We start from the raw sequence: 14,523 nt of genomic DNA on the forward strand, positions 1-14,523 counted from the left end.
ACAAAGAGGGACAAAGTAACCCAATAATTCTCACCTATGTTTGGTATTACAGAGTTCCATCTGTGGATTGTGTGGTAATTATGATGGCAATGTACATAATGACTTTACAACTAGAAACCAGTTGGTGGTTGTAAACATGGAGGAGTTTGGAAACAGCTGGAAGGTATCACCTGTGTGTCCAAATGCAAAGAAAAATGAAGACCCTTGTTCAGTTAACCTTCATCGAGATGCATGGGCTCAGAAGCAATGCAGCATCCTCAAGGATAAACCATTTCTAGCTTGTAATTCGCAGGTACCACATTATTCGCCCATGAATTCTAAATATCTTTTTACCATGTTATATAAAAATCTCTAATTGTGTGTGAGCAGGAATGGTTTCCATCTCCTTGTACAAAGAGCTTGCAACAATTGTCAAGAGCAAAATATTTTTTCATAAAAAAAGGACAGTATACAGGTAGTTCTTCTACTCCCCTCCCATGTTTAAAGGGTTGGCGATGTAATCGCATTACAGCCAACACACATTTTAAAAGTTCAGACTTCAGAAACAATGCCCCCAACTCATCAATTGCATTGCAGCAAATTTGTTTCAAAAAAACATACGCTACAGCAGAATGGCCTGTATTCTTAAGTTTCTAGTGACAACCGCAAGTTGAAAATGGAGAGATCCTACAATCATTTTACTGTGTCTCAACAATGCAGTAAGGAAAAATGTAATTTATCCAAATCAAAAATTCAAACGTGATCAATGTGCCTACTGTTAGAACCTAGGCTGTGAATTGAAGCCACCTTTATAAACTTGCAAGTTTTTATTTATAGCTATACACATTATCTACCATATATCTCAATTTAATGGTTTCAACCCACTCTTTAGATTTTAGAATACAGGGTGAATATTTCGTTAATGCTCTCAAAATGATTAGAACTAACCACTCACTCCCCACTGAAATTTTCTGAAATGAAGTTTGTAGATGGTCTTGGTTCTGTGAAGTTGGACTTTCTGTTTTCGCAAATATCTGACAGAAATTAGAAACAATATCTATCATCCCTGATATTTTTTGGACCTTGTGTGTGCTGCCACTTTATCCATCCATCTTCAATACCTTTAACAGTGTTCCAAGTAAAGTTTGATACTTTCCTCAGTGTTAGCATTCAACAGTTGCTGGACAATTTGAATACACCATTGAAAAGTGCAGGAGAAAAGTTTTAACTAACTGCCTTTAGTGAAGGGATTAAAGATTTGAAATTTACGAATGAAAGTAGCTCAAGGATTTGAGTTACAGGTGAGATGCAAGCACTGAAAGGTTGAAAGGCCTTGTGTTGTAATGTATTTAATTCAAAGAAAATTCTCCATTTATTGAAACCAGGTTCAGAGAGTGGTGTCAAAAAGTTGGAGATAAATCGAGTTTGGGGCAACTTGTCCTGTGAGACATTCCTCAGAAGCACCAACTTTTGGGCAATCTCTTAACTTGCCTTTTGCTTAAAGCCACATTATGCATTTTTATAAATATGAACTCTGTGAAATAAAATTAGAGATATCTATATTTGTATTTTTTCATGAGGTATAAACTTTCTAATGTTTACCCTGCAGATTAATCCAACCCCATATTACGAAGCTTGTGTACGGGATGCATGTGCCTGTGACACTGGTGGAGATTGTGAATGTTTGTGTACAGCTATAGCTGCTTATTCTTTGGCCTGCAGTATGGCTGGGGTGTGCATTTCCTGGAGAAATCCTACATTTTGTCGTGAGTAATATTTTGCTTACATTCATGTTTAGGCTTGGGAGAATAGCTGAAGCCATTAACTTCCATCAAGTCACCCACATCTCAAGATTATTCACCATTCGTGACTAAGAATGATTAAGATTATGCAACCAATGAACACAATTATTTCTGAGTCAGCCACCAGAAGATGTGCAATGGGGTTATTTTCCTTGGAAAAATGGGGACTAGTTTATTGCCTTTGTCACAGGAACCTGGGATTGAGAATATTGCAGTTCAAAGATTTGCACCTGCATCCTATCATCCCTGACATTTTTTGCATCTTGTGTGTGCCGCCATTTTATCCATACACCTTAATGTAAATAAACCTCCATTCTCTGCGGCAGAACACATTTATTGGGTAGATTTTAAATAGAATTATTGCCCTAGGCATGATTTGTAAAGGACAAGAGGCTTACTCTACCAGATTCATACTCAGGCAATGAAAAAGCAAATCTACTCCATGAGATTTGCAAAACAAGGTGAACAAGTCAACCGTCAATTTTCTCTTTTCAGCTCTGTTTTGTGATTATTACAATCCTGATGATGAGTGTGAATGGCACTATGCACCTTGTGGCATTCCCTGTTTGAAAACTTGCCGAAATCCTGGTGGAGCATGCTCCAAGATTATCCCCAAACTTGAAGGTATTTTTCCTATATGTTTATTAATGTGGTGTTGATAGCATAAGTTAAATGAACAAAATCAATTTCACGCAAACATTTTTATTCACAATTAGGGAGAAAGTGGATAAATAGATTATAGAGTTCATGTCTGATATTAATTGTCCAAAAAAGGACCATTTCACTCTCCCCAAAATAATTCATTAAAATAGCAGCCACTTGATGGACAGATGGCCTAGATAACTTCAGAAGCCAATTTAATATTGCCACAGAAAAATTGAACTACAGCTTGCCATTGCATTGACTGTAATGTTGCCAAAACACATGATGAATATCGGTCAGCAGGACAAAGATAGTAAATGGACAGGGAGGCCGTTACTTCAAGGTGGATTTTAAATTCACACACCATTCTGAAATGTGTATATATTGTAATAGACCTATACAACACGGAAACAGACTCTTCAGTCTGACCTGTCCACTCCCACCAGATATCCTACATTGATCTAGTCCCATTTGTCAGCATTTGGCCCATATCTCTTTAAACCCTTCCTATTTATCTACTCATCAGATGCCTTTTAAATATTGTAATTGTACCTGTCTCCACCATCTCTTCTGGCAGCTTGTTCCATACGTGCACCACCTTCTACATGAAAATGGTGCTTCTCAGGTCCCTTTTGAATTTTCCCTCTCACCTTTATGCCCTCTAGTTTTGGACTCCTCTACTCATCCTATCCATGCCCCTCATGATTTTATAAACCTCTATGGTGGCATTTTTAAATTATGGGTGTGTAAAACCCTGGAGCTCCCAAATAACAGCATTTCCAGTGATTTCCACCTTCAGAATGCAGAAACTACAAGGCGAATTCCATTGACACTGAACAGACATTGTAGATTACACTAACCATTAAAGAAATAACACAGCACAGCAGTGAATAGAAACTGCACAGCAGATTATGCCAACAATTAACAGAAAATAGGCATCAGATGGCATCAATTAACAGAAACTACACAGCAGATTACACCAACAATTTGTCAAAATTATTCTGCAGATTACAACAACACGTAACAACAATGGCACAGCAAATTATGCCAACACTTTAACAGAAATAACACAGCAGATTACACAACATTGAACAGAAATTTTATGGCAAATGACACCAGAAATTAATGGAAGTTACACTGCATATTACACTGCTAATTAACAGAAATTTGCACAGCAGATGACAACTATGAACAAACTACCCACCTGACTACTGCAACAATGAATAAAAACTGCACAGCAGATTACATAAACAGTTAAAAGAAACTAGGCAGAACATTACATAAACAATTAACAGAAAGTTCATAGCAGATTATACCCACAATTAGCTGAAATGACACCACAGATTACACTGAAAATTAACAGAAGCTACACAGCAAAGTGTACAAACAATTAGTAGAAATCACCATGCAGATTACAACAACAATGAACTGAAAGTACACAGCATAATATAGCAACAGATAACAGAAACTACAGAGCAGTGTAGATATTTTTGATGTAACTTTCACAGACAAATTATAACACATGCTTCAGGCCGGTGGGACTTTTTTTTATTTCAAAATATACTTTATTCATCGAAATAAATCTTTGGTACCTGTACAATTTGTCATGTCATTCATAGATATATACATTGCATGTCTTAACATTACAAAGAACAGATTGAATTAATCGAATTTACAGTTATCCTATTTACAGTTCCCTTTATTAACCATCCAGTCTCTTATTATTTAGCTGTGGCTTCAGCGGAACCCATCTAGTGAGTGGGTGCCCTGTTATACGATAGCAAAGGAACCTTCTTTAATCCCCAGTTTATGGGGTTACCATTGTCCATTTGACTGTCCTGTCTCTGGGGTAGCTGTCTGCATCCCCATGGTGAGCACGAACTGCTGGACCTTCGCTGGGCTGAGGTAGCTATCCAGCTCCTCACTGGGGTCATTTACCCGCTCTGGTGTCATTGAGCCAAGGCAAGGGTCCGCACCGTCCAGTTCTGTGTCTGACAATGGGACTGACAGAGGATCACAGCTTTCAGTTACCTGTAGTTGTGGGGCAGTATGTACCCCCTGATTCTCACTGGGTGGAGGGTGGACTTCAGGGAGTCCGTTGTTTCCTGGTTGGGAGAAAATGCCCTCCTCTTTATCTACGGCGTCCTGTCTCTTCTTCTGGTGTTGGTGACCTTCTTTGCACCTGTCTTCCCCATCCGAAGCACTGGCCGTCTCTCCCTCGTGCAGCTGTCTTTTCCCCCATTGCTGGGAGGCTTTGGGGGCCTGGCAAGATTTTCTCTTCCTGTTTTTAACAGGTATCCATTCCTCTGCCTTCTCAATTACCTCGTTCCAGATCTTCTGGTCTGTGTTAGAGACACCACCACTAGGCCACAAGAGCCCATTAGACAGTAGTGTATGCTGACTACTATTAAGGTTAGGATGGCACGGTGGCTCACAGGTTCAATTCCAGCCTCGGGTGACTGTCTGTGTGGAGTTTGCACATTCTCCCCGTATCTGCTTTGGTTTCCTCCGGATGCTCCGGCTTCTTCCCACAGTCCAAAGATGTGCAGGTCAGGTGAATTGACCAAGCTAAATTGCCCGTAGGTTAGAGGGAAATGAGTCTGGGTGGGTTACTCTTCAGAGGGTCAGTGTGGACTTGTTGGGCCAAAGGGCCTGTTTCCACACTGTAGGGAATCTAATTATGATATAGACTGAACCTTTAGGTACAGCTAAATTGCTCTTTGGTTCAGAGTGGTTAAATCTAGTGGAGATAAACTAAATTTGAGTTGCTAACCCATTAGGATATCACTGGTACAGTGAGTGAAGAGAAATGTAATTGTTTTATCACCTCACACAGGCTGTTACCCAGACTGTCCTGATGATAAGCCATTTTTGGATGAGGACAAAATGAAGTGTGTTAAATTGGACCACTGCCCCTGCTATGTTAATGGGAACCACTATGAGCCAGGCCACATTGTGCCAAGCACTCAGAACTGTGAATCATGGTAAGTTTTACTATAAGCATTTCTGTATGTATTATCCATGTGACAATAAGAAAACTTTTCTTTTTTTGAGGAGTGGAGGAAAGCGCTTAGCTTGTACTTAATGAGAGAAACTGATGCTGGATGAGAGGAACATTCCTGTTTTAGAACCCAGTTTGAACGGAATCAGCACATCATGATGTCTCAATGGCTAGCACTACTACCTCACAAACTTGGTTTGATTCTAGCTTCAGGCAACTATCTGTGTGGAGTTTTCAATTCCTCCTCATGTCTGCATTTACTCCGGGTGCTCTGATTTTCTCCCACAGACCAAACACGTGCAGGTTTGGTGGATTGGTTGGGCTATGATTGTTCGTAGTGTCCAGGGATGAACAGATTGGGTGGATTAGCCATGAGAAATACAGGGTTGGGATAGGGGATGGTTCTAGGTGGGATGCTTTTTAGAGCATCAGTATGGACTTGATGGGCTGAATGGCCTGATTCCACACTGCATGGTTTCTATGGGTCAGAATTGGAGCAAATCTTCCTGTATCTCACCCAATGTATCATTTCCTATGACTGTTTGGTATAATTTTAGTCTTAGGTGAACTGTTTGGGATATCGATTATGCTATTTAAATGCATATTCAATCAACGGTCTGTCAGAATTTTCAGCTGTGGTGGGAGAAATTTCTGAAGATTTATTCATATCACATACTGACCACATGTGATCAAATGATGTCAGCAAGTCTCAGTCTATTGTCGTTGGCTTTATTGCTTTTTTTGAACCAACATCTGTTATGTTGAGAATATGGAGAAATGGGAAGCCACTTCTATGAAGTGAAGGTGAGCAAAAATATAAAGCAAAAGTGTTGGGAAATTGGACCAGGTGGAGAAACTTCACTGCAATGGGAGCATGAAATAATAGTTATGCTGGTAGTTCTGAGAATACCTTCATAGCCACCATACAATAGTTCACTGATAATCCACATTACACAACAAAGCTCGTGTTCCCTGGACTGTCGAAGGTTAAGGAATTTTAGGAAGGTAATTTGATTGAGGTTTATAAGACATTAAGGGGAATGGTGAAGGAGATGGGAGAGAACCATTTCTGTTGATTGGGGAGTTTAGGACTAGGAGGCAGCGTGAAAACTGAAATTAGGAAATAATTCTACACAAAAATGGTGGCCTAATTTGGATCTCCCTTTCATAAAAGACATCTGATGCTAGATCGATTGTCAATTTAAATCTGAGATTATTAGCTCTTTTGTTAACCAAAGTTATTATGGAACTTCGAGTCAGGTCAGATTAGCCATGATCTCACTGAATGGCTGAATAGGCTTGACAAGCTGAACAGGAAATATCTGTATTCTATGTTTCTGCATAATTGTACGTAGTATATCAAACCTATAATTAACAGCATTCCTATCTATCACTGATGGTAGTACTGTTACATTCACTCTGGGACTGTGTATTGTAGTCTGCAGTTATCGATGATGATAATACAGGCACCAATGTTCTTTCCATCAAATGGCTGCCAAACAACCTTTACCACTCTTACTGCCTGTCATTAGGTTTTGTTGAAAGGATTTGCAAGTTGATACTCTACTTGTTTGGGTGCATCATGAATGCACTTTACTTGCACATTCATTGTTGAGATGGGTTTCAAACCTGGAGCTTTTAATCAGAGGTAGGGATGCTACCCTCCAGACAATAATATCAATAGTTATCCTGAAACAATACCTTATGTAGTCACACTCACCAGTCAACCTTCTTTTATTAATCTCTCCTTGTAATTTTGGCATCTGTTTTGTACCAGGTTCACTAAATTGCTGCTGCATGTACAGGCTCTGTAGATAATGATGATCTCCAAGCTTGCCGTATTCACCAGTCTTGCTTTCTTTCCCTGACTTTTTAAACTACAATTCTTCTTGAATTCTACCCAACCTTCCCATTTCCTAATTCCTATCCTGCAGTCTCCATATTTCCTTGATATCTTCCAGTATCCCCAAGTGTGATTACCCCAGGCTCCTTCTTTCTTGTGAGCTCCTGTAGAGGTTAGCACTGCTGCCTCACAGCACAAGGAACCCAGGTTCAACTCCACCCTCATGCGATTGTCTGTATGGAGTTTGCACATTATCCCTGTGTCTGCATGGGTTTCCTCTGGGTGCTCTGTTTAGTCCCACAGTCCAGGTTAGATGGATTGGCCGTACTAAATTATCCATAGTGTCTAGAGATGCAGAGACTAGGTGGATTAACCATGAGAAATTTAAGGTTACAAACGAGGGTACTGGAGATGGGTCTGGGTGGAATGGAAGAGTGGTGTGGACTCGATGGACCGTATGTAGGGATACTATGAACCTCTGTTCTTCAGTCTTTCCTCTCTCCTTAAGCACATTATAATATATCTTATCTGTTCACCCTCACCTTTCATCAATGTCATGACTCATAGAGATGTTTAGCATGGAAACAGATCCTTCAGTCCAACCTGTCCATGCTGACCAAATATCCCAACCCAATCTAGTCCCACCTGCCTCCAAATCTTATTCTCATTCTTCTAACTGTTCCCCCAATATATTGTTAGTCTCCCTCTCAACATGCTTCTCTGCACTGCAACCTTCATTTCCAAATCTTCCTGTCTTTTCCAGGCCATCCATCCTGACTCCCAAATCCTTGACTCCTGACACAGTACACATTCCCCAATCTCGATCTTTTTACTGAGCACCCAAACTCCAGTCTTCCCCGTGACTTGACTATCAGCTGCACTGTCCCTGATGCCCCAATGGTCTCTGCTCTCTGCAGTGATAGGATCTGGATTTGTTGTGACATAGATTTCATGAATATATGGTCAAACTCATAGATAATTAACATCAGCTATCAGAAATACCCTGATACAGAACAGTCTTAACAGAAATCTTCTCAAAAATTGCAGAAAACATTCAATAGCAACTATACTTCATGCATCATCTCAAGGCCCTATCCAAAGCCCCAGGCATTTCCATTTGGTTGCACTGTTTCTTTTGCCCCAGATTAGCTCAAAAAAGCCATATGGTTTTATGTGCATATTATATCCAGCACAGATGAATTTTCTGCAATTCTCTACACTTGTTTAGAGAATATTGCATCAAAAACTGATCCCATCAATAAATCTGATCTAATCCCAGCACAACTTAATCAGAATTATACTTTACCTATAACTTTGCTTATTTGCAGAGGCCTTTCTCGTGAGTCAAGTTCCCTTGCACACACAAAATCCACAGGACATGTCGGATTGTCCAACATTTTTGCATGAAGGATGGCTATTTTAATATGCTGACCAAATTTCAGAAAAGTTTGCCACAAGAGTAAACATTAAGTTGACGGAAACAAATCCAAAGTAAAAAATTTAATCATTCAAAGGGATAATTAAAAATGACCATTGAAAAAGAAGCAAAGCTGTGCTAAAATCTTTCTATGCTTTCTTGATTAAGAAGCAAACCAGAGAGACAAAAAGACTAGATCCCAAGTACTGATCACTACGGAAGAGGGTGAGGCTGGGGCCAAGCCAAGTATCTTACAGGGAATTTGGTTTACCTCCAGGGTTACAAGCTCCAAGCTATTGTTGGCAAAATTCACTTGAAAATGGGATCATTAGCTGCTTATCTTTTAGCCTAAGTTCTTTTTTCTCCCAACCTGGTACGTAGAAGATTTTGGAGAGGGAGACTTCCACACACATGCTCACCCAGCAAGGCACTCATTGCCCATAAAGGCCTGGAGATTTACTGATTAATATTGCTGAGGAGCACTACAAGTGGCTGTGCAAGTACCAACACATGCTTCCTCTGTCGTATTGTAACATTCTTGCTATTCCAGGCCCTAACGCTGGCAACTGCTGCTTTTCATGACCAACCAGACTCCCCTACAGCAACCTAACTTATATTTCACTCATCCATTCCCAACCACTTTCAATTGCTAGTCTAATCTTTAGTCACTTCCTCTCCCTAACAGCCTGAGTCTCATTCCCTTCTTTCCTAAGCCAGTGTCCCTTAAAAGCTCACAGTTGCCATCCCAACACCACCACTGCTTCATGTCTTTGGCTGAGCAAAATTACCATGTTGTGCTGTTCACTGCTCCTCCAATGACAAACTACTGATTTTCAGAGCAAAGGTGGGAGAGAAATGATCTTTGATCAGAGGAATTGTTCCTTGCAAATCATTCCGTTATACTTATCTGCATTTTGAACTACAGTTTGGCAAGCCTTTGGTTGGACAAGTCTATTTCAAAAGCTTCCATTTCTTTCTGAGAAATTTCTTACTGTGATCCGATCTAACTTCTCAAAGTCATTCTGAGTTATTTACATGAGATTACTTACTGGTGGTGAACTGAACCCTGATTAAAGGTTTTCATGATAAATATACTTTGAGCTAAACAAACAGAGTTGCAACCTTTTATAAAGTGAACTTGTTCTCAAAGAAACTGTCGTAAAATGTTGATTGATCTTGCTAGTCCATTTTATGTTTTTTGGCGTGTGGATAAGTTCACAAACCTTGCCACTAGTTGTATCCAAAATGAACATTTTAACCCATCACATTGTAGATATGTTACAATGTACCGAGTAAAAACAATGACTGGAGATGCTGGAAACCAGATTCTGGATTAGTGGTGCCGGAAGAGCACAGCAGTTCAGGCAGCATCCGGGGAGCAGTAAAATCAACGTTTCAGGCAAAAGCCCTTCATCAGAAATACTTTTGCCCGAAACGTCGATTTTACTGCTCCTCGGATGCTGCCTGAACTGCTGTGCTCTTCCAGCACCGCTAATCTACAATGTACCGGGGACTATTTGCTTTATATAAATTGTCAATTTTTCACATTCTGTGGTTAAGTGAGTTAATGCCCCAGGATTCAACTAAAGCATAGATTATCAGTTCAAGATCATTCAATTATGTTATTATAATGTACTCTTTGTTGCCTTATTACAGTTTTATTCCATGTTTTCTTATTTATTATGTGTTTAAGTTTTATACTATGATGAGAACTAAAAGCAATCTTCTCAATAAAATTACTGTTTTATTAAACTAAAATACTCCAAAATTGTGAAAGTAAGTAACTTGTATATTTTTTTCTTAGCAAGTGTATAAACAGTAAAGTACAGTGCACCTATGACAAATCAGGTATGTTCATTCTGCATAATGTACTTTCCTACATAATTCTTTCTTTTGTGAGTTATTTCATAGAATGATCCTGCTGCCTTTTTTGAAAATCAAATTATCAAGATTTTAGCGGGAACTTATAAATAGATAGAGAAATATCCTTTGTATAGACTAAGGTTGCCAGGAAGAGGGAACCTAGTCTAAAAATTTTATTATATTTCAGATTCAATGTTAAGCATTTTTATTTGTAAAGGAAAGTGCTAATGGTTTGAATGTCTTTTCCACAAAAGACAGTTGACCCTGGTTCAATAACAAATTGTAACCTGGGATTAATATTTTTATTACTTTTCGATAATATAAAGTTATGGAGCACAAGTGGCTATAGTGACTTTGGCACAGATCAGCTATGATCTCATAGATTGGTGAAAGAGATTCATCAGGTTCTAATGCTTTGTTTTTTTTTCTCTATTATTATTTTCCATGTTAGAATGCGTCTGTGTTTATGATGGCAAAACCTTCCATGAAGGTGATATTATCTACCATACAACGGATGGGATTGGAGGGTGCATCAAAGCAACATGCAGTGTAAATGGGACAATAAGCAGAGAAGTCTATCCATGTACTCCGAAGACCTCCACAACTCCCAGTACGACACTAGCCTTTGAAACAACACCAGCACCCATTGCATCTAGCACTAGAAGTTTTACTACAGCAGAAAATACGCCAGAGAAGAATGAAACAGCACACACAACTATACTTTCAGCAACAACCATTACCCCTACAAGATCTAATACATCAAAGACAGCCCATGTCAGTGTGACAACCATTGCTGAGACAACACTAACAAGCAAGACAGTAGCTTCAACTACTCTATTGAGGACAACAATGGCAAAAATCACTGAAACTGCATCAGAACAAAGCCAATCAACATTGAGTACTGCCTCAACAACATCGCTCACCACAACAGCAACTACATTATTGCCGTCTTCTATGTCATCAACTACAGTCATCCCCACAACACCTCAACCATCAACTTCTCCCTCAGAAAAAACAGTTACACCCTCAAAAACTTCACCACCGACCTCTTCTATTTCTTCTACTACAGTCACCCCCTCAACAGCTACACCATCAACATCTTTCATTTCTTCAACTACAGTCACTCCTATGACAACTACACCATCTACCACTACCTCAGAAAGAACATTTACGCTTTCAACTCAAACACCATCAGCTTCTTCCATCGTATTAACTACAGTCACTCTCACAGCAAGTACACCATCAACAATTTCTTCAGTAAAAACAGTCACTCCTAGAACAACGACACCCATTTCATCAACTACAACCACTTCAACAACATCTACACCATTGACCTCTTCTATATCTTCAACTATAGTCACACCGACAACTACATCATTAACTTCTTCCTCAGAAAAAACAGTCATTCCATCAACGCTATCGACCTCTTCCATATTTTCAACTACAGTCACTCCAACAACAACTACACCATCTACAATTTCTTCAGAAAAAACAGTTACACCCACAACAACTACATCATCAACCACTTCTTCAGAAAAAACAATTAAGCCCTCAACAACTACACCATTGACGTCTTTCATATCTTCAACTACAGTCACACCCACAACAACTACACCATCTACCTCTTCCTCAGAACAAACAATCAGTCACACAAAACAGACGCCATCAACCTTTTCTATTACATCAACTACAGTGACTCCCACAACAACTATATCATCAACCACTTCTTCCAAAGAAACGATTATGCCCACAGCAACTACACCATCAACCACTTCTTCAGAAAAAACAATTACACTTTCAACATATAAACCATTGACTTCTTCCTTATCTTCAACTACAGTCACCCCCACAACAACCACGCCATCAACTTCTCCCTCAGAAAAAACAGTCACCTCATCAACAACTATGCCATTGATCTCTTCCATATCGTCTACTATATTCATCCCCCCAACAACTGCACCTACGATCACTTCTTCAGAAAAAACAGTTATGCCATCAACTACACAATCAACCTCTTCCATATCTTCAACTACAATCACACCCACAACTACATCATCATCAACCTTTTCCTCTGAAAAATCAGTTATCCCAACAAGTATACCATTGTCCTCCTCCTCAAAAGCAACATCATTCACCACTACAACAACTACATCATCAACGTCTTCCATATCTTCAGTTACAGTCACCCCTACAAAAGCTACATCATCTACTTCTTCCTCAGAAAAATCAGTCATCCCATCAAAAACTACACCATCTACCTCTTCCTCAAAAACAACATCAGTTACCAGAACAACTTTACCATCTACTTCTTCTTCAGAAGAAACAACAATTCCCACAACTACATTGTCAACTTCTTCCTCAGAAAATACCTTTACCACAACTACACTATTGACCCTTCCCTTAAAAACATCATCAGGCACCACTAAGACAACAAAACCATCGACCTTTTCTGTGTCATCAGCTACAGTTATCCCCACAACATCTACAACATTGTCTTCCTCCTCAGCAGTAACATCCACGGCCATCCCCACAACTACAACAATGTCTAGTTCTTCTTCAGCATCAACTAAACTATCTCCTCCTGTGACAGCACCATTGAAGTATACCAAAACAACAACTAGAGCAACAACCACTTCACTGAGCACAAAAACTACTATCAGCACCTCAGAAACAAGCCAACCAACATCAACTATTTCCTCAGTATCAAAAACCAAAGTCATCCCAACAACATCCACTACTTCCTCACCATCAACAGTCTCCCTAACAACCACTGCAACATTGACTACTTCTTCTGCAACAACCATCATCTTCCCAACTACAACTGCTGCAAAAACTAAAGTGACATCAGAACAAAGTGAAACAACATTCACTACAACCTCACCAACAACAGTTTGTTCATGTCAAATAAATGGGCAAATGCTGTCACCTGGTAAGTGATTAATATTTGCTATTTTAATTACTTTAAATAGGTGACTAAAAAATTCTATTCAGATTAATTGAAGTTATTTAGAAATACTACTTCAATGCCCTTTCAAATAACTTCTTTAATCTGTTTTCCTCCTTTTGGTCTCTAGTACCCCTCTCTCTGCTGTTCATTAGTCCTTTGTCAGGTTAACCATTTCAGCTTTTTAATGCCATATTCTATCTAAGTGCTGTATTATTTTCACTATCTAGCCAGCATGTATCTTCCAAATAGGTGCATAATTAAATATTGGACTTTTGCTCAATATATTCTCCTCTCCAGAGGTCTGTCTCCCTTTTATTTGACCTCTGCTGAATTTGTCACTTGAATTTATACTCATATCCAATGAGCGAAATGCAAGGAAGTTCAAGACAGGAGTCCACACATTGCACTTCCAACCTGACCAGCTTCATTTCAGGGAGAGGCATTTCCAAGTCTGCTTCAATTTTCATGAAGTCGAGCCAGCTTTCCAAAGAGTCATGGTTCACTACAGCCTTAGAGGTGCTATGAACCTTGGTCTGCATAAAAGAACCTTTTGAAAGCTAAGTCCAAGAGGTATTCTGCATATAATCAGATCTAAAGTATTCCCCATATCTACCCCAATATACCCTCATGCCCCAAAACCAGTTGTGGCACTCACATTCCCATTTAATTACTATATAATGCATAGAGGGTGAATTCTACCCCAACAATATATGTTAAAATAAAATGCTTTCCTTGATGCCATTCCACATTTCTTTAACACAGGGTAATAAACATCACCATTAAAATACCAATAACAAAAACTGCAGGCACTTGAAACCTAATTATTCAATGTAAACAGTTTATATGCAATTCAGAGAAGAGATACAATCTCCAGCACTATTAATCAAGCAGTGTTTTCCTCAGTACTCAGCTGTTTCAACAATCTAATGCATTACTGAGCATTCGGCCAAACCTCATTCTGCACTTTTGGCTGATGTATGATATGTATCTTTTATATGATACTTATCTCTAATGTGTTTCACAATTAGC

General features: G+C 39.2%; 1 protein-coding gene across 1 annotated transcript in view; it reads left to right on the forward strand.

Moving 5' to 3' along the window:
- LOC132824528 (mucin-2-like) overlaps positions 1-14,523 on the forward strand; it is a 167,966-nt gene that overhangs the window by 55,316 nt on the left and 98,127 nt on the right. The window contains exons 24-29 of the mRNA XM_060839164.1: positions 53-292; positions 1,589-1,745; positions 2,277-2,405; positions 5,260-5,407; positions 10,489-10,532; positions 10,999-13,476. Coding sequence (XP_060695147.1) covers positions 53-292; positions 1,589-1,745; positions 2,277-2,405; positions 5,260-5,407; positions 10,489-10,532; positions 10,999-13,476 — 3,196 coding nt within the window. The remainder of the gene's footprint in view (positions 1-52; positions 293-1,588; positions 1,746-2,276; positions 2,406-5,259; positions 5,408-10,488; positions 10,533-10,998; positions 13,477-14,523) is intronic.

Source organism: Hemiscyllium ocellatum, chromosome 18 (genome assembly GCF_020745735.1).
Source record: "Hemiscyllium ocellatum isolate sHemOce1 chromosome 18, sHemOce1.pat.X.cur, whole genome shotgun sequence".
Taxonomy (NCBI): Eukaryota; Metazoa; Chordata; class Chondrichthyes; order Orectolobiformes; family Hemiscylliidae; genus Hemiscyllium; species Hemiscyllium ocellatum.